This window comes from Balaenoptera ricei, chromosome 15 (genome assembly GCF_028023285.1).
Source record: "Balaenoptera ricei isolate mBalRic1 chromosome 15, mBalRic1.hap2, whole genome shotgun sequence".
Lineage (NCBI taxonomy): Eukaryota > Metazoa > Chordata > Mammalia > Artiodactyla > Balaenopteridae > Balaenoptera > Balaenoptera ricei.
Genome location: NC_082653.1, coordinates 63,669,911 through 63,690,294, shown reverse-complemented (window position 1 = coordinate 63,690,294; position 20,384 = coordinate 63,669,911). Strand labels below are relative to the sequence as shown.

Below are 20,384 nucleotides of genomic sequence, written 5' to 3'. Positions count from 1 at the left end.
CACTAGGGGGCACTCGAGTGAGCCAGCCAGGCAGAGGGGAAAGCACATGCAAAGGCCCTGAGGTGGGAAGGGGCTCAGGCAAGTCTTTTGGCCTCCTTTTCCTCAACCATTACATAGGGTTAACAGTAAATCCCATCTCATGGCTTGCTGTAAGGACAAAATACGTATAAAATGTTTAGCACAGTGCCTGGCTCATAGTAATTACTCAGTAAGTGTTAGCTATTGTATTATTTTTACCATTATCACTGTTTTGAAAGGAACTGTGGACATTTGAATCATTGACACCCCTCTTCTCTGTATAGTGCCCTTGGTCATGTGACAAAGTCACATGACTGCAAAGGTAGAGTGCACTTCCTGGTCCCTTGTCTTTGGGCTCAACCAAGTGATTTGCTTTGTGGGTAGAAAGGACAGTGTGCTTTAAGGGACATCACATTTTTTTTGTTGTTCTCTCGGGCTTCTGCTGCCACCATTAGAAGAGCTTCCCCCCTGTGGAGCTGCTGCCCCCTCACCTAGGCCCTAGCAAGAAGCCACGTGGGGCAGACCTGAGCCAACCCACAGCCTGGAGCCAGGATCAGCTGGCCAGCAACATGGAGCAGAGCCACCCAGCTGAGCCCAGCCTGGGTCACCAGTCACAGTCGACTCACCCATAAGTATGAGAGTAAGTGTTTAACATAATAAGCCATTCAGATTTTGTAGTTGTTTGTTACACAGCAATAGCTGACTGATACAGGGGCCATGCTGAAGCCTACTGACCTTCTCACCAATCTCTGTCCGGTCCCCACTGGGCAGGATTTCCAGGTCTGGGAGGAGGGCACAGGCTTCTATCACAGCCTTATAATACCGTTCCTGTAGCTGGCGTCCAAAAAGGATGTTTTCTCGGAGAGAAACATTCTGAATCCAGGCCTGCTGGGGGACGTAGGCCACTGAACCCTAGGAGGAAAGCGGAGAAGGCAGCAAGACAGACAGACTTGGTGAACAAGACAGCAGCCGGCCTACCCACCCACCAGGAGGGCCCTGCTTCACAAGACATTTTCATCACATTTATGGTTTTAACAAGAGGGAAGCTGAGTCCCAAAGGACTACAGTCACCAGGGCTGGGATCAGAGCCCATGCTAGGTCAATCACTGGCCCCAACATTAGGAGTTCGAGAGCTGAAATCCTCGTTGATGAGATTACACTTACATGTTTAGTAACTATTCACTGAATGCCTACAGCAGCGAACAAAACACTTAGCTCCACTATATTGTACACCTGTAACTTATAAAATATTGTACATCAATTATACTTCAATTTTAAAAATTGAAAAAGAAATTAAAAATAAAATAAATTTTTAAAATAAACAACAACAAAAACCTCCTAACTCCCAAGAATGGGAAGTACGTGAATGATAAAAAAAAAAAAAATGGTTTGATTATTGTTGTGGTAAATGCTAAGAGAGAAAAACATGAGACTTTTAAAAAGTCCTTTAAAAAGGGAGACTTAACCTATAATGGAAAAGAATCTGAAAAAGAGTATATATATACACATACAGCTGAATCACTTTGCTGTACACCAGAAACTAACACAACATTGTAAATCAACTGTACATCAATAAAAAAATAATACTTTTTTTTTTTTTAAAAAGGGAGACTTAGGGACTTCCCTGGTGGCACAGTGGTTAAGAATCCATCTGCCAATGCAGGGGACACAGGTAAGAGCCCTGGTCCGGGAAGATCCCACATGCCGCAGAGCAACTAAGCCCATGCACCACAACTACTGAGCCCACGCGCTGCAACTACTGAAGCCCACGCACTCTAGGGCCCGTGCTCCGCAACAAGAGAAGCCACCACAATGAGAAGCCCGTGCACCGCAATGAAGAGTAGCCCCCGCTTGCTGCAACTAGAGAAAGCCTGCACGAAGCAAAGAAAACCCTGCGCAGCCAAACATAAATTAAAAATTTTTTTTAAATAAAATAAAATAAAAAGGGAGACTTAGTTTGGGACATCAGGGAAGGAGTCCTTGAGGAAATTTCCTTGATGAAATTTAACCAAGGATGTCTGTATAAAAACTGTCCATTTCTAAAGTTGTTGTCTTTATTTCCACATAATGTAAGGTGTCAAGAGTGGCATGAGAATAAAGGTTAGGGGGAGGGCATTTGTTTCACTTATTTTAGTAATTGAAAAAAAATTTTAAACAAGCACTGACAGGTGAAAATAATTTGGTCTGATAAAGAGAAGAGGGAAGAGCATTTCAGTCAGAGGAACAGCTCGTGCAAAGGCCTGGAGATGAGAGGAACTCGGCAAGTTCAAGGAACAAGAAGCCTGGTGTGATGGGAACATGCTTGAGGGGAAGACAGACAGGAACGAGCTGGGAGGCAGGGGAAGGCAGGGGGGCTGGTGGTCCTAGTGAGGAGTATGAGCTTCACTGGAAAGGCAAAGGGGAGCCATCAAAGATTCTTCAATAAAGGGATTCTAGGAGGACAAGGTTGGGAATGGAACCCAGGTAACCCAACTCTTCTCCTTCATTCTCAGATAAATAACCAAATTGCTGACTCCAATCTCCTAATTTAAAGGGGCCAAACTGTCACAAAGCCTCACTGTACAACCCACAGATAATTCAGACACAGTATGCACAAGCCCTACCAACTAAAATATTTAGGAAAAAATAAACGTTTTAGACACATTTCTAACACTCCCCTTACCAAGGCAAAATAACCAGTCACAAATAAATCTATAACCTTATCAAACCAAATACTCAAGCACCCTCACTTTTAAGATCCATCATATCATTGTATTTAAGGCGTTTTTACTTTAAAACAGTGGTTCTCTCCTGGGGGCAATTTTGCCCCCCAGGGGACATCTGACAATGTCTAGAGACACTTTTGGCTGTCACAACTTGGGGCTGCCACTGGCATCTAGTGGGTAGTGGTCAGGGATGCTACTAAACATCCCACAATGCACATGACAGCCTCCACAGCAGAGGTTACCTGGCCTGACACATCAATAGGGCTGCAGCTGTGGAAACCCGGGGTTAGTGAAACAGAACGCAATGTGGATCCCACCGTGATTTGGAATTTTCTTGCATTAACCTAGTTCACATTGCCCATTAATCTTACTTTATAATGTATATTTGAAAGTAATGACAGGTCATTTCTTAAAACAACGGCTAAATGTCATTAGTCCGGACCCAACTATTGTAATATACGCTTTCTCTAAGGCACGCTAGGCTCAAGGGCATCATATAATCAGCAAAGGATTTTGCTCTGAAATGAAAACAATGGCACAAACCAGCATCCCCAAAAGTAGATTCCAGGAGACAGTAATTTTAGGGATTTAAGGAGTTGCTACACAGACAACAAAAAGATGCAGGCAAATGTGTCTGGGACACGCTGGATTAACCAAAGTTAAATAGGTTTTTTTCTCCCTGCAGGACTTCTCAGAGCCTTTACTTTATTAATGTTTCTTATAAGTCTCCAAGAGGGAGGGAATCAGAATATGCAGTATTTCCCAAGCTTGTTTGAGCCCAGGACTCTTTATTCCCCAAATATCCTGCAAGATGAGTTTGAGTTTGCTGCAGACCACGCTCCAGGAAATGCTTATCGAGTGCCCACTACATGCCGGGCACTATTCTAGGTGCTGAGACACAGCAGGAAATAAATGACACCACAATCTTGCCTCCTAGAATGGCACAGAGAAGAGGAGAAAGAATGAAGCTGTTCCCACTTGATTAACAAGGCCGTCATAAAAGAGAACACAATGTTGCCCTTGGCCTTCCCCTTGGCCATTAGTTACCCCACCCCCACCCAGGCCTCCTACCTTGATAGCCACGTGTCCCTCCACCTTGTCCATCTCAGCCAAGAGCGCTGAGAGCAGAGACGACTTCCCACAGCCCACCTGGCCCACCACGGCCACCAGGGAACCTTCCGGAATGGAGAAAGTGATGCTGAAACGACACGACATGCCCTGGGGCTCAGCTGGGGGTGCTCGGCCTGCCCAAGCTGGATGGACCCCAAGTGGAGAGAGCGACAGAAGGTAGGGCTGTCGCGAGCCTTCGAGGTCTGGAAACTCCTCCCGCCGCGTCTACGACGAGCTTAGCTCAGGGAACTGTGTCAGAGGCCTCTGCACCTGAGGCCCATGACACGTGCCGGGATGCACCTGCATCTTAGAAAAGATCCCGCGGGACAGACCTGGGGGGGCCGAGCAGAGGGGATCAGCTTTGCCTGGGGGCGTGATGCAGGTGCCCAAGGGAGAGGACACCCCAAAACCAACTCTGGAGGAAGAGTGAGCGTGCCCCAGACCCAGGGGACAGCCTGAGGAAAGGCCCACGGGTGTGAAATCACAGGCGTGATCAGGGGTGGACACGTCGATGACACAAGAGGAGGCAGAGGAAGTAAGGCCAGTCCTGAAGAGGTGGGTGGGTGGCGGCCAGACCCAAGAGGGCCTCAAAGGACACGCTTCCCAGCTGGGAGCCATGCAGGGGGTGAATCTGAGTTTCAGAAACACGTCTCTACAGAAATCGCCCTATGGCAGATAACAGTAATCGAAGTCCAGTAAAACGGGCTCAGCACTGCCAGAAAGACTGGCCCCTCCAACGCGGACAGCAAAGTCGGAGCTGGGATTCCACCCACCCGGAGAAGAGCGGGTACGTCCAGGGCCTCCTTGGGTTCACCTACATCGGCTGCCTTCCAGCCACTGCTATTATGATTTCAACATATTGGTGGAAAGGCTGATGGATTTCGCTGCCATTGTTTAATTCTTGTGTACCTGTTGCGTGGTCACACTGATTGTTCTTTTGTTCTGTGATGGGAGGGGAATGGAATAAGGGGCCAGAACAGAACAGGAAGCCCAGTGAGGCAGCTCCTGTGATCGTCCAGGTGAGACAGGAATATTTTATAGGCTGAGGAGAAAAAAGGTTTGGATGGAGAAATTTGCGGGGGATTCAAGGGGTGAGGAAGGGTGACTGGAACAAGAAGGTAAGGTCTTTGAGACTGGAAGGATGGAGGCAGGGATGGGGGCACAGGTACAGACTATTTAGTTGTGAAGCAGGACTAGAGAGAAAAGCTAAAATTGAAGCAGGCAGAAGTTAAGTTAGACATAAGAAAGGACTTCCTAAACAAGCAGTCCCATCAAGGGAGGTATTAACAGATTCTTTTCTCTGGAGAATTTGACCCTTGCCCCTCCCCACATCCCCGGATAAAATACAGCAGTAATTTGGCTACCCAGTTAAGGGAGCAATTATTTAGGGGCATGGAGGATAAACCTGGCCCCTAAAAATGTCCCATGTGGCCCTGTGTTTGGGGGACTCCTTAAGGAGGCTTAAAAGAGCCCCTGGGCAAGGCCTCCAGTCAGAAAGAAATCAGAGGCAATTGACAAGTTGCCCAGGGAATCAGGTCAATTCCCTGGATGCTGTGATTTGGAAAAATAAAGGACTGGGGTGGGCAGGGTCCCAGATGTGGAAATGGTGTGAGAGAGGGTAAGCCAGGAAGCTGGAGGACCTTGGAGAGGATGGAGAACAATCCATCCTGATAGCAAACGTGAGTGGACAAGAATTCTCTTCAGCTGACCCAAGCCTTCCTGCCACCAGTGGCGGCATCACAGCCTCAGACCCAGCCTGGCCAATCGGTGCACTCAGTCTCTTCTGGCCCAGTGACCGGCTCAGGGAGGGGCACATAACCCAACTTGGGCCAATAAGAGGCAAGTGGGTCTCCTGATGAGGTAGGAGGGACACTTAGAGTCAATGGGGGCCATCTGGATCGTGAGGGGAGAGGACGTCTGAAAAGGAAGCAGCACAGATGGAAGGGGAACAAAGACAAGATGGAGAGAGTCTTGATGGCATTGTCTGAGCCCCTGGATCAGTGTCCCTGAAAGGGAACCTTCTCAGTTACGTGAACCAGAAATTTCCCTTTGTTGCCTAAACCTATCTGCTATCTGTACCAGGTTTCTGTCACCTACAGTCTGAGGGAACCCTCTGAGCCAGGCACACTCTCAGCTGCTTCTCCCTGAAGCCCAAGCAGGTGTGACTGGATCTATCTGACAGACGAGCCAAACTGAGGCTCAGAAAGGCAGTGACCTGTTCACGGTAACAGAGCTGGAGTGTGGCTGGAATTCAAACTTGTGTTTGCCCAGAGCCCCGTGGCTTTCTCCACATCCCACTTACCCATGCAGCGTGGGAGGGTCGCTCCTGGCCCAAGTGAACGTGGCATTCTTCACGGTGATGCTGTTTGTGGCCCCAGCTGGAAAGCACCAGAGACAGTATGTCAGGCGTAGATGAAGCCACGGCCTGAGCGTGAACAGCAGGCGCTTACTTCTTGTCTAATCAAGTGGTTCAACTCCAGCTGTTAGCCACTCACGCTAGGCATTATCTGGTTACATCAGTCACCGTTTCTAAAGAACTTCAACCAGCAGCTCTGGAGGCGGCCTCAGACCCAGAGAGCAGCAGGAAACCGCGAGAGGGCTCTGCCTTTGAAAGATAGGAGGCTGCACCATCTGGAAAGGTCAGGGGACCCCTGGGGGCCTCCCTCACTCAGTCTTGGGAGGTTCCGGAAGCTCTGGCTGGGTGGGTCGAAAAGAAGCCAAGGTCACAGGGCACAAGCAGTGCCCTCACGCAGACGCCTGCCCATCAGCTTGGGCTGGCCCAGGGCCCTCACTACACCTCTGGGGCCCCTCCTTTATGTTCAAAGCGGGGTCCTTTGCCCTGAAACTCCTGGACTCCAGGGCAGCCTCCTAACTCACCTCCCTGCATCCCCTCTCCCCCGCTCCCTCCAGCCACCCTGCTCACATCACAGCAAGCCAGTCTTCCTAAAACACAGGTCACTGTAAACTGTGCAAACTCAGGGATGGAACAGGAAGTCGGGAATCGTGGCAGAGGAGGGGAGGGTGCTTAAGACGAAGCCTGCGTCATATGGACCCTCTGTGATTCTAGCACCTCTGCCTTCATCTACTTTCGCTCCCCTTATTTTCTTTTTACTCCATGCCCCTCACTTACAAAAACAACTTTTGACTCAATTATGAGCCAACTTAAAACCATCTAGAGAGAAGATGGGGGTGTTTTTAAGTTGTCAAATGAAGAAATAAATTCCCCCACCCATCAAAGAAACAACTGTGGAGAGAGGAAGTTACTGGTTAACCTAACTTAACCTCCCCCTCCCCCATCACCCCCCTGAAACAGAGAACAAGGAGGAAGCTGGAAGGTGCTGTTTAAGGAATTTAAGAAAAGCCACTTGAGTCGGTCAAGCTAGAGGCTGCAAGACGTGGCCCGGAGCTGCCAAGGGGGCCCCACCTGGCACCCAGAGAATGTGGGTAAACATAAAGTCTAACCGCCCGGGAGACTGCCGTCAGGGCAGGAAGTGGGGCTGAGGCCTGGGCTGAGGCCAGGGGTTTTCCAATGTGACTCCTGTAGTGAGCTGTGAACAACTTCAAGAGCTTGAAACCTCCTAGGATGCCCCAAATTTCAGCCCTGTGTTAGGCAGGGAAATTTGACCCTGGTAGACGGCATCATTCCGCATCATGCGTGCGTGTGTGTGTTCACATCTGTGTATGTGTATGTATGTGTGTGTGTGTGAGAAGGGGGGAGTGACTCGGTCCTCACACAGCAGAAACTGGACGACCACGGGCCAGGGACATCGGGAGGGAGATTCCAGCGAGCAGTGGTTCTCAACTCGGGGTGACTTTGACCCCCGAGGGACACGATGTCTGGGGATATCTTTAGTTGCCAAAACTGGGGTGGGTGCTACTGGCATCTAGTGGGTAGAGGCCAGGGGTGCTGCTCAACAACCTATAATGCACAGGACGCCCCCACAGCAAAGTGATCTTGCCCCAGATGTCGGCGGTACTGAGGCTGAGGAACCCGGCCCCCCCGGCCAACCGCCTCTCACACATACTGGTGAAGGGACGACCACCATGATCTTCGTTTGGCAGGCACTGTGCTGGGTGTTTTCACGTCACTGAGGACATCTGAATGCCTGCTAGGTGCCAGGCACCGCTCACACGTTATTACCAATATATACATACATTCACTCTTCTGACCTTATCTACTGGGCTCGGGAGCCAGACTGTGTGGGTTCAAATCCCCATGCTGCCACTTCCTAGCTGGAGAACCACAGGCTAGTTACTTAACTTCTTCTCTGTGCCTCACTTTCCTCGTCTGTAAAATGGGATTGATAATGGGATCAACCTCACAGGGCTGTGATGAGGAGAACCTTATGCAAAACTGAGAGTCCTTAGAACAATGACTGACACATAGTAGGTGCTCAATAAATCTCAGTGCGGAGATGCTGTACAGTGGGTGAGAGCACAGAGTCTGCTGACGGGCCACAGGTGTGAATCCTGACTCTACTTCTTATTGGCCATGAGAGTTACCCAGGTGAGTCTCCTCATCTGTAGGTGGGGGCCCCTCTCCTTGAGCTGCAGTGAGCAACGGACGGGTGAGTATGGTGACGTCCTTAGGACGGGACGCGCGTGGCGGGAGTGTCATTTCAGCAAAAGTGGTCACTACCATTAGTGCTATTAATATTTATTATTAAGTGCCTGGAAATCCCTGCTCAGGGGGGTTGACTGGGAAAGGATAAATTAATAAGCTACAAGATAAACAAACCTACCAATAAAAATCCATGTAACACCCAGCCAAAGAAAGGCACCTTCATTTCCATTGCCCAGGTGGGGAAAGTGAGGCTCAGAGCACTGAAGTGACCTGCCCGAGGCTGCACAGCTAGTGGGGGTAGGGGGTTGGTCATTCTCCAACATCCTTGATTTGCCCATCCATCTGCCCAGTATGGAATCAAAGCCCGGGCCCTGGAACCCGGCCCTCAGGGGTGGACCTCGCCCAGGGAGCCTGCCTCTCAGCAAGAAAGCAAGATAACAGAAGTGCAAGTTCACCCTCCTGGGAAGACTAGGTAAGACCCCGCGTCCACCCACTCTCCTAGGACACACCGTCTTTGATGGGCCATCGCTGGATGCTGTCAGGCTCCAGCTCCTCGTGGGAGAGGAAGATCCTGAGGCGCTTGAGGGAGACACTGGCCTACACAGAAAGCAACGACAAGGTGTAGTTATTTTGAAAAACGTTTCTGCAAAACAGACCAAGGCTAACTTACAGTGGTTTCCCCTGGGTGCGGAGGGGCCCACATCCTCCCTTATTTCTGAAGGTTCTGCAGCACCTACACCTTAGAATAAAAAACCAAAAGCGTTTTGGTTCTTGTTTGCTTTCCTTTAAAAGCCCACAACCGGTATTAAAAAAGACGGCGGGGGACTATCGTAGCTGACAAGGGACCTAAGAAACAACCGAAGGCAACGGCCCCATTTAAGACAAACTTGCGACTCGGAGATAAACGTGTCCTGGAGATCGAATGCGTGGCACGGTGGTTACGGCCAACAATACTGTATAATAAACTTCAAAGTTGCTAAGAGACTAGAACCTAATGGTTCCCCCCTACAAAAAAAGAAATGATAATCGTGGCACATGACAGAAGTGTAGCTGACGCTATGGCAATCACGGTACAGCAACATATCCACGGATCCAATCACCACGTTGCACACGTTGAACACAATGTGAATTATGGTCCAACAAAAATAAATTTAAAAAAAAGCAAAGGTCCTGATTCAAACAGCCCAATGGTAAGGACATTTCTGAGATAACCCAAAAAATTTTAATATGAACTGGGTATTAAGAGATTACTGTTAATTTTGTTAGGTGTGATAATGGTGTTATACTTATGCAAGAAGAAATTCGTGCTGAAGTATTTATGGGTGAAATGCCAAGAGGTCTGTGATCTGCTTTAAAATTCTTCGGCAAAGAGAGAAAGGAATGAAGGGAAGGAGGAAGACAGAAAAACAATTAGACAAAGTAACTGTGGCAAAATGTTGAATCTGGGTGACAAGCACACAGCATTCTCGTGCTATTCGCTCCACTTCTGTGTATATTTGAAATTGTTCGTAATAAGAAGGGGTTTTACTTGCTTATTTTTTTAAAAAAACCGTGACCAGGGCTTGTACAACCAAATCTTAATCTTAATTTGTCTATGTGGCTAAGAAAAGGGTTTTCACGGGAAAATGTGCAAGGCTAGGGAGAAGAGTGTGACAAACGCTGTCGGCAGCAAAGTGCAGGAGCTTCAGATGGTGCAAGTGTGACTGAGCGGTTCCCCCTCGTTACAGAACCACCGCAGGGGCTGGGGGGATTATAGGGGGGCCAGCTGGGGTTTTTCAAATGGTGAGCCAAGGCCTGTGAATGGGTTGCAAAACCAATTTAGTGGGTCAAAAGCTGCATTTCTGAAGACACAGAACAGGATAAGGTAGGGCAGGGTGGAACAGACTCGATCAGAATAGCAGAGGATCAAATGTTTCAGAAAGAATCTTGCAGAGCTTAGGACAGCCTAGCTGCAATAACTTGTTTCATACACTCCAGTGTGTGTCGAGAAGTAAAACGTTATGTCTCTCTTTGGGGCAGGACCAAAAAAGCACGAAGGCCACTAGTCTGGGCCTTGATAAGCCCCCCGGCCACAGTGGGACGGGTTGTGCAGAGGGAGCTGCATCCAGGGGGATTCTCATGCCCTTTTGCTTTGTTTCCCCCCGAGACCCCCTCTCGGAAGTTCCCCAGCCTCGCCTGTACCTGCACGATGCTGCTGATGACCATGGGGAGAATATTCAGGGGGAAGCGAAGGATGTTGAACAAGGCCAAGGACACGAAGGCCTTCTGGGCATCCAGGATGTTGTTCTTGTCGATGGTCACGTAGACGGCAAACGTACACAAGGCCACCTGCAAACAGAGGGCCAGGTCAGAGTCCCAGTCACAGAAGCGGTGACACGCGCCCGGGGAACTTGCTCCAGCCTCCTGGTGTGAGCTGCAGGGGCTGACGACTGGCCTCTGGAGGCAGCAGAAATGCCCGAACAGTGTCTAGCACAGAGCAGGCACTCACTAAACACCCAGAGAACGAACTGGATAAACCAATGACCAGAAGCCAAAAGTCCGGGCCATTCCCGCCAACATTCTCCGTGGGACACCGGATGGCATTCTCAGGGTCCCTCAACATCACCAAGCATGATCCCACCTCCGGATCTTTGTTCTTGCAGTTCCCTCTGCCCAAAACGACCTTCCTATCCAGACGGTGGTGTGGTTACTCCCTCTTCCCGTTCCAAGAGGCTGCCCTGCCCAAAACAGCCCTGCTACTTCCCGCCATCCTTTTATCCTGGTTCATTTTTCTTCATAACACCTATCACTACCTTATATTGTAAGATTATAGGTATTTATTGTCTGTCTCCTGCAGTGTGAAATGCAAACTCCACAAAGGCAAGGACTTTTGTACACGGCTGTATCCTCAGGGCCTAGAATGACCCCAGGCACATCGGAGCACCGAGACCTCACGTTAAGTCACCTCCTCTCCCCGTACCTCCGACATCTCATCAGTGAAATGGATGTGGAGGATCCGTGCTACTGTTGAAAGCTCCTTCCAGCTCAGAGTATAGGGTTTTATACCCCCAGGAAAGGAACATAGGTTTTCAAAAAAAAAAAAAAAGAAAAAAGGAAAACAAACAGCCAAGGGTCCCCCAAAGGCTACTCCCTTCCCCACAAAGTCAGACCTGCCTTAAGCCTTGCAATGGGGCCTGGGGTTTCAATTCCCAGGCAATCGGAATTTGGGTTCGGTTGTTTGAGACAGCAGCACCTCACCTCCCTCGCCAGGAAAAAGGAAGGACCCCTGAATAATCCAAGGCTGGGCTGCGTGGCTTAGGAGGGAAAAGATCAACAGGTGGATCTCCATGTCCCGCCCACCTGTTGGCCCCCAAGCAGTGCCAGGTGTTGCCGGAGGAGGCTAATAACATCCCCCCTGAGATCACCTGGTATACACCACCAAAGCAATCTGGAAAACCGTGCACCCTGGCAGATGGGCACTACCCCATGCTAGTCCCAGGCGCCAAGAGCCATTAAAGGCTTTCCCTAGGGGAAACAAATTGCCCGGGACCTCATTCTTGAGCTCAGGGCAGATGTCCGGCAATCAGGAGATTGCGGAGTGGCCAAGATTCTGGTGTGGACGCGGTCCAGGGTATTTTCAGGGTCTCAGCTGCCTCATTTCTTTGTTACCTATTAAAAGGTCCTACATCTTAAAAATTAAATCCATAAGCTCTGCCTGTTTATCATCTGTGTGACCCTGAGCTGTGATGTCACCTCAGCTCTCCAAAGGAGCCTCTGTTTTTCCATCTATAAAATGGGGGTCATGATACATGTTCGCAGGGCTTCTGGCAGCAAGGAATCAGGCACTTCTGCAGAGTGCTTAGCCCTGTACCTGGGGCACAGTAAAATGCAGTAGATAGTGGCTGTTTTATTTCTTGTTTCAGGACTTGGTCCAAACTCCTTGGACTATTTTTCCAAAGAGTCTATTAACTGGGTCCCAAGAACAAGGCATTGGAAAGCAGAGCTGGTTCCTGTTCTGGTTCTGACATTAATGAGCGAGGTGACCCTGAGGGAAGACACAGAAATTTTCCAGGATCCTTGGCCGAGAGGGAGGTTAGATGCTCGAAAAGCCACTGACACCCGATCCCTGGGATGGCTGCACACACAGGTCCCCTCCTCCAGGTAGTGATGACGCATTTGCCTCTTAGCCAGAGATTCTCCTCACTCAAAACTCTCTAAACACATCCACGCAGAGGAACAGTATTCAGCCATAAAAAGGAATGAAGTGCTGACGCCCACTACGACATGGATGAACCCTGAAAGCATGATGCTAAGTGAAAGGAGACAGACACAGAGGCCACACGTGTTATATGATTCCATTTAAATGAAATATCCAGAATAGGCAAATCTACAGAGACAGAAGGTAGATTAGTGGGTGCCCGGGGATGGGGGGGAACAGGGGGGATGGGAGTGACTGCCAGTAAGTACAGAGCTTCCTTCTGGGGTGATGAAAGTGCTCTGGAATTAGACAGTGGAGATGGTTGCCCAACCTTGTGAATATACTAAACACCACTGAACTGTACACATAAAAGTGGTGAATTGTATGTCAATAAAAATAATAAATTTAAAAAAATAATAATCTCTCCAAAATCAGTCTATTTTACTCAGTACAGAAGCCAAAGTCTTGACTCAGGCTCCAGGGGCCACCTGATTCATAAACGTCCCTTTTCTGAACTCTTGTGCCCTCCTCTCCTACCACTCTCCCGCCTCCTTCCCTCTGTTCCAGCCCCGCTTGCCTCCAAGATTATTCCTTTTTGGGGCAGCGCAGTCCTGCCTCAGGGCCTCTCACTCTTCCCTCTCCCTGGTCAGGCCCCTGACCTCCATTAGGTTAAGACTCAAGTATCATCTTCTCAGTGAAGGCTCTGATCATCCCTTTTTTTGTTGTTGTTTGTTTGTTTGTTTGTTTTTTTGGCTGCGCTGTGCAGCATGGGGGATCCTAGTTCCCCGACCAGGGATCGAACCCATGCCCCCTGCAGTGGAAGCATGGAGTCTTAACCACTGGACCGCCAGGGAAGTCCCGTGATCATCCTATTTAAAAACTGCAAGCCCTCCCTATCACTCTAACCAGAACCTTTTTTTCCCATAGCACTTATGACAGTTTAGCATACTATATATTTATCATGCCTGGTGTGCACTATCTATCTCTCCCAGTTAGAATGAATGAACACCCCATGAGCGTGCAGGTTTTTGTCTTTAGTATTCACTGCTCTATCATCAGTGCCTAGGACAGCACCTGGATCATGGCAGATACCCAGGAAATGTCTGTGGGTGGGTGGATGGATGGGTGGGTAGACAGATGGATGGAGAGGTAGGTAGATGGATGGGTAGGCAGGTGGATGGATTTGCCCAAGGGCGAGAAAGCACACACTCAAGGGTGTCTCTTCAGTAACAGAGAAAATCAGGCCTCAGGCATCTCACCACCAGAATATCCCAGCTCCACTGGCCCAACTGATAGGGCGGCTGCTGGCAGCACAGGAAGCGCATTAAGAGGGAGAAACATCGCGTGGCCCCCGTCAGACCCACATCATCCACTTCTCCAGGAAGCAGAGGTCACTCATTCATCCATCAGTTATTAACTGGGCACCTACTGTGTGCCAGGCACTGTGTGAGGCAGCCTTGGAGATCCTGAGACGCACGGTCTAGTGGGGAACAGATATGCACCAGGGTCTCTCTAGCACGAGTGTCTGCAAGTGTGTGGAGGCGGCTGGGGAGCTGGGGTTTGCTACAGCCTTAAAGGGTGAGGGTCCAGGGTGCGAAAAATCCTTCGCAAACAAGGAAGAACTACCGCCCCCCTCTGAGTGCTAAAAGAGCCTCCCCCCCATGCTGAGAAATGGGGCAAATGACGGAACCAACTTCCCCAGCCCAACCCCTAAAAATCTGCCGTCTCTCCATGAGGACGTCTGTTCCTTCTGCCTGGTCGGCAGCCACTCTTGTTGCTGGTGACAACACGTCAGTTTTCCTTTGGGGAGCTGAACCTCCCCCAACCTCAGTCCATGAGCTTCAGCCACAGATGAACTGCCCACACCGGACCTGACCCCAATCTCCAAAGAAGCCACATGACCCAGGCCTGGCCAATCCAAGCATCCCTGCTCCCTGGCCCCAGTGATTCAGGGACAAGCATGCAGCCAACCGCAACCAATGAGACTCAACCCCACAGCTTTGCAGGAACTAATGGGAAAAGAGGAGCTCTCTCCTTGGTTACTGTGGTTACTGAGATGACAGAATCAACTGTAATCACATGGCGAGTTCCCATCTGACAAAGAAACCACCATGGAGAAAGCAGAGCTGGGAGACAGAGGAGGAATTATACCCAACATGATCGCTGGAGCACCTAGGTCCAGCCACACCCGAAACCCCAGCAAGATAGTTCCTGACTAATACAGTTTATTCAAATCTTCTGTCCATTCATTTAGTCAGTCATTCCTCTACATACACCTAGTGAGTGGGTACCATTTGCCAAGTCCTCTATGTTCTAGGGATACAAGCAAAAAAAGACAAGGTCCATGTATGTTCTGGTCAGCAGAGAACTGCACAACAGGTAATTAGCGTATGGAATGATAATTATTCTAAAGAAGGGACGGACATACAAGGCACAGAGAAGGCAAGAAGCTCACAAATCTTCCAAGAGAGCAAATGCTAAATACTGACAGGGATGCTATTTTAGGAAAGTGCACTAGGTGGACATGAGGACATGATAAATGCCAGGCTCTATATTCCAGAAAAACAGTCCCATCAATCCTGCCACATGGCATCCCCATTCCTGCCTGACCTCCCCAGGCCTCTGTCTTCCATCACACCTACCAGTGGGTAAACACATCATCCTTGAAGTGCAGGAATTCACCAGTGGAAAGCACATGCAAACACCTTCCAAGGGAACCGAAGGCCACATATTTTATCCTAATGTAGTCAGAGGCTTCAGTGTCTCAGTCAGGGCCAAGGTCCCCGACTGACCCCTGGGCTCATCTGTTTCATGCCAAACAGCTGAACCAACACCGTCTCTGGAAGCCCATCATCACCCAAAAACTTAATGGCAAATTCAAGGTCAAGAAAAGCCAGTCCCACTCTTAAGCATCTCTTGCTGTGGCCTCCTAACGGAAGCCAGGGCAGGAGATGATATTTGAAGGGTTAGCAGTGTGGGTGACAAGCTGGAAACTGCAGGTTTTGTCAGAGGATCTGATGTACAGAGCAAAGGGTTATGGGGAAAGGGGGAAAGGTCCCCTTCGTCCTAAGTGTAACACGACCCACCGACTAAACCTTACTGCTTGACCCTTCTGACTGCAGATCTTTTCCTATTTTAAAAAATGCAATCCAGATGCCTTGAATTTCTGTGTGATTTGCTATCACTTGCATAAAAGTAAAGTAAATAAAAGAGACGTTTAAGTTTGATTCCATTTATTGCATATAGTCAATGTTATGCTGGTATACATGCAGGCTCTCTCTGGAAATACACAAAAGAAACCGGTATGGAGAAGGAAGCTAGGTGATGGGGGGTCTGCGGAGGGAAAGAGCAGTGCCTTTCACTGCAGACTGGTGGTTCTCAACTGGGGGACATTTGGCAATGTTTGGAGACAATCAAACATTGACTGTCATAACTGGGGAGGTGGGGGGGGGAGAGGTACCACTTGGCGTCTAGTGGGTAGAGGCCAGAGATGTTGCTAAGCATCCTACAATGCACAGGACAGCACCCACAACAAAGACACAATGAATTACTGGGTCCCAAATGTCAGCAGCGCTGGGGTTGAGAAACTCAGCTGCAGACCCTCTTTGGAACAGCTTTAACTATTTTTACCATGCGAATGCATTACTTTCTGTTTTTAAATTAAAATGTATCATATATACAATAAGGACTACTTAGCAGTTGTATTTAATACATAGAGACTATTTAACAGTTTAAAAAAAAAATAGAACGAACATCCTCTATACCATCCAGTCTTATATTTTTACTTTTGAAAAAAACCAAGAGAGTCGCTAAGGACCTGGGGAAAGCTGGAGAGACTGGGGTATGAAAAGAATGAGACAGCAGACCCTTCCAGCCTGGAATGCTGCTGGTGTGTTTGAGCCGGAGGGGATCTTAGGGAACACAGAATCTCAGAACAGCTAAGAGACGTCGCTGCTTGGGCCAACTCCAGTCAATCGGCAGCGGTCACCTGGAGGGTTGCTCGAACATAACTCAGTGGGAGAGAGCACCACGACAGACCGGGGGTGTCTGCTGTGGTATGGGGGCGGGGGAGGGCAGGGCCCGAATGTCACATCCCTGGGGCCTAACCCCTTCATCTTTCACGCTCAAAAACCCAGAGGCAGGGAGGTGAAATGACCGCTGCAGGTCACACCGTGAGCTGGCAGGAGAATTCAGCAGGAGTCCTGACTCTCAGCAAAACATTCCATTCCTCTAAGCCAGGGCTCAGCCAACTATGGCCTGTGGTATACCCATCTGTGTCTGGGCCCATGAGCTTAGGATGGATTTTATATTTTTAAAGGATCAAAAGAAATCAAAATATTTCATGACACATGAAGAGTGTATAAAATTCAGATTTCAGTGTCTATAAAGTAATTTTTACAGGAACACAGCCACACCCATTCATTCCGTGTTATCCACAGCCGCTCCTGCACTACACCGGCAGAAAGGAGCAGTTGCAACAGAGATCGCACGGCTCAGAACACCCAAAATATTCACTGGCTGGTCCTATACAGAAAATGTTTGCTTACTCCTCCTTTTTCCCAGTGTTTCTCAAACTTTAATGTGCATACAAATCACCCAGGGGAGATTGCTAATACTCAGGTCTGTCTTAGCCTGGTGTGAGGTGAGGCCTGAGAATCTGCATTTCTAATAAGCAACCCCGTGATGCCGGTGCTGCTGGTCCATGGGCCCCACTGCTGAGGACAAAGCGTGGATCCCAAACCAAGAGCATCTGCAGCACCTGGGAATGTGTTAGAAATGCAAACACTCAGGGCCCACCGAGACCGACTGGATCTGAAACTCTGAGTGGGGCCCAGTGAGCTGCATTGTAACAAGCCCTCCAGGTGACTGGGAGGCCCACCCAAGTTTGAGCGTCACTGATTTCCACCACACTGCCTTGTGTATGGGTTAAGACTCCGGGAGACATTAAGCTGAGCCTAACAAAATCCAGCGTCAGAATGGATACACTTTGACAAACACTGAAAAGGCAGGAGTTTCCTTCAACATTCCACCTGCAACTCCACTGTGATGAAGCCGATGGCAGCCTAACAGAAAATTCTGTTTCTAATTTATGAATATGTGTGGTTTTAGTCATAGGAACTTCCCATAAGAATATATATTTGCCAACGTAGCTAAGTAATACTTATTAGCACAACATTTTTAAAAAAGAATGACATAGTTAATAATACAAAGACAGAGAGAAAAAATAAACATGGGGGGCATGATCTGAAGTCCTCCATAACCATGCTCAACTGTCAATTGAGCTTAAAAGGTTTCCACAGTCCATACTGTCTCCTGGTTTGGGGCCAGCTTTGGAAAATAGTTAACTCACACTATTGTCTTTAAACTTTTCAAAGTTGGCCAGCTAGGGACAGACCCATTACAGTACCCCAAGATATGCGTATGGGAACATTCAGGGCAGTGTGGGCCATAACCGCAAAGAAGAGGGACCAGCCTAAAAGGCCAGCAACGAGAGATGGGTTAAGTCAACTACAGCACATCCATGCTCTGGACAAGCATACATCATTAAAACAGACAAAGGAGATCTGAATGCATGAACTGAGAGGTTACATATCAAGTCCAAAAGTCTAGAACACCACGTAAGTATGAGTCCATTTGAATATATTACAAATATTTAAAAAATATCTATATGTGTAATTTTTTTTCCTAAAAAGACATACAAAATTGTCACTTTGGAGGAAAGGGACAGATGGAAGGGAGGACAATATACTTTTCATTTCATAACTTTTTGTACAGTTTGAATTTCTTTTCAGTGAATGACAAATATTTGTTGAGCACCTATTATGCACCATTTTAGGCACCAGGATACAGCAGTGAACAGAAGAAATCCCTGCCCTCTTGGAGCTGACATTCTAGTGGAGAGAGGCAGACAATTCATGAAATAATAAGTGACTTTCAGAGTATGTTTGGCATTGCCACTTGAAGTGTGGTCCACAGGTCACTGCCAATCTGTGGTTTGTGACCAGATGACAGTAGATAAGGAGCTGATACCATAACGTAGCTCAACTGTGGCACCAAGCACGCATGTAGTTCAGCTGACATTTTTTTTCTTAGCAAGACTTTCTCAGGACTTCTCTGGTGGCGCAGTGGTTAAGAATCCACCTGCCAACGCAGGGAACATGGGTTCAAGCCCTGGTCCGGGAAGATCCCACATGCCGCAGAGCAACTAAGTCTGTGTGCCACAACTACTGAGCCTGCGCGCCACAACTACTGAAGCCCATGCGCCTAGAGCCTGTGCTCCACAACAAGAGAAGCCACCGCAATGAGAAGCCCACGCACCACAACGAAGAGTAGCCCCCGCTCACCGCAACTAGAGAAAGCCTGCGTGCAGCAACAAAGACCCAACGCAGCCAAAAATAAAATTAATTAATTAATTAAAAGAAAAAAAAAAAGACTTTCTCAATGAAGGAAGCAGACAGCAGAGGTTTACATTCCACCACAAACTTCTCATCTTATCGTGAACCTGTAACAAACAGTTCCTGAACTAGCTACTTTGAGTATCCCTGGGCCGGAAGCTGTAAATGCTGTGAATAAAACAAAAGGTGGGAGTGGCACTATTAAAAAGGAGTGGTTGGAGAAGGTCTTGCTGACTTGCTGAAACAGTGACTTCTGAAAAATATTTAGCCATGACAACACAATAAAACATCAAACAATGTGGGCCAGGATAAACTTGGCTTCACTCACCAGGAAAGGGGTGCAGACCCAGGTGAAGGTCCCCACAGCGGCCAGGTAGGCAGATTTCTTCAGCACCTTCAGCTCCTCCTGCCTGATGGCCAGTACCTTGTCTTTGAATGCCAGCTCCCAGGCGTAAAGCTTTAGCACTTTGATCCCATTGAGAATTTCATTCATCAGCTTAATCCGATTGTCTTTGTTCTTCATGTGGGCCACCTTCGAAGAGAGGAGCAGTCAATTGTCTCCAAACCACACCTGGGGGCTGGCTGCTCACTTCTGGCCCTGGCATCAGACCAACACTCAACAACCCCATCTATTAAAAATGGGCCGTCCTAAGGGTGGGAAAGCTGGCCTGCAATTCCTATGAACCCTAACTCTTGACCCTGAGAGCACTCCAAAGGATTCTTTTTTCAAGGGAAAAAAACTGCTTCGAATCACATTAAATTTGACATCAGAGAAACCTCTTAAATTCAGAAGGGAGGAAGAGAGGCAAGAAAAACCTTTCAGGTATCCAGGCAGGAAGCGGCACATGCCCTACTCTGCTGATCTAAACCAAGAGATGGTATTTTTTTTTCTTCCATTTTCTTCTTTTCTTTACTGCTTTTCAGGCAGTGCATGGTTGTTAAAATACTAAAGTGTTTCTGTACCAGCCAGCACTGGTTCTGACCATTTGGGTGCCCATGCTGCACAGTTGTTAAGCATTTTTAAGGCCACCTGGCATTTTCCTCACGCCGGGCACTTTTCTAAGCTTTTCAAGTGCATTTAGTCCTGCTCACGAGAACCCTATCATTAAGTGCTATGTCATTCCTGGGTCACAGAAGAGGACAGTTTAAGCAACATGAGGTCAAAGCCAGAGACTGAAGCCGTTTCAGAGGTGGGCTGTTCAGGGAAGAGGCTAAGAGGCGACACAGCCCCATGCCCCTCCCACGCCTCTCCTCCCTCCTCCCCAAACCTCATTCCAACAGTCCCACGTCCTGGAACTCTTCTCTCCTTCGGCATCACCAGCACGGCCAAGCTCTCTCATTTGAAATTCCACAGGCACATCATAAATAGCCATCAGTGGGGAAGCAGAGGAATGAACTCTGGCCTGTCTCTGTTA

At 48.5% G+C, this 20,384-nt stretch overlaps 1 protein-coding gene across 3 annotated transcripts in view; it reads right to left on the bottom strand.

Moving 5' to 3' along the window:
- ABCC1 (ATP binding cassette subfamily C member 1) overlaps window positions 1-20,384 on the bottom strand; it is a 132,004-nt gene that overhangs the window by 35,125 nt on the left and 76,495 nt on the right. For all 3 annotated transcript variants that reach the window (XM_059896074.1, XM_059896075.1, XM_059896076.1), the window contains exons 12-17: window positions 19,298-19,501; window positions 10,579-10,725; window positions 8,907-8,994; window positions 6,136-6,211; window positions 3,795-3,921; window positions 754-930 (exon numbers count right to left, since the gene is read on the bottom strand). In XM_059896074.1, coding sequence (XP_059752057.1) covers window positions 754-930; window positions 3,795-3,921; window positions 6,136-6,211; window positions 8,907-8,994; window positions 10,579-10,725; window positions 19,298-19,501 — 819 coding nt within the window. The remainder of the gene's footprint in view (window positions 1-753; window positions 931-3,794; window positions 3,922-6,135; window positions 6,212-8,906; window positions 8,995-10,578; window positions 10,726-19,297; window positions 19,502-20,384) is intronic.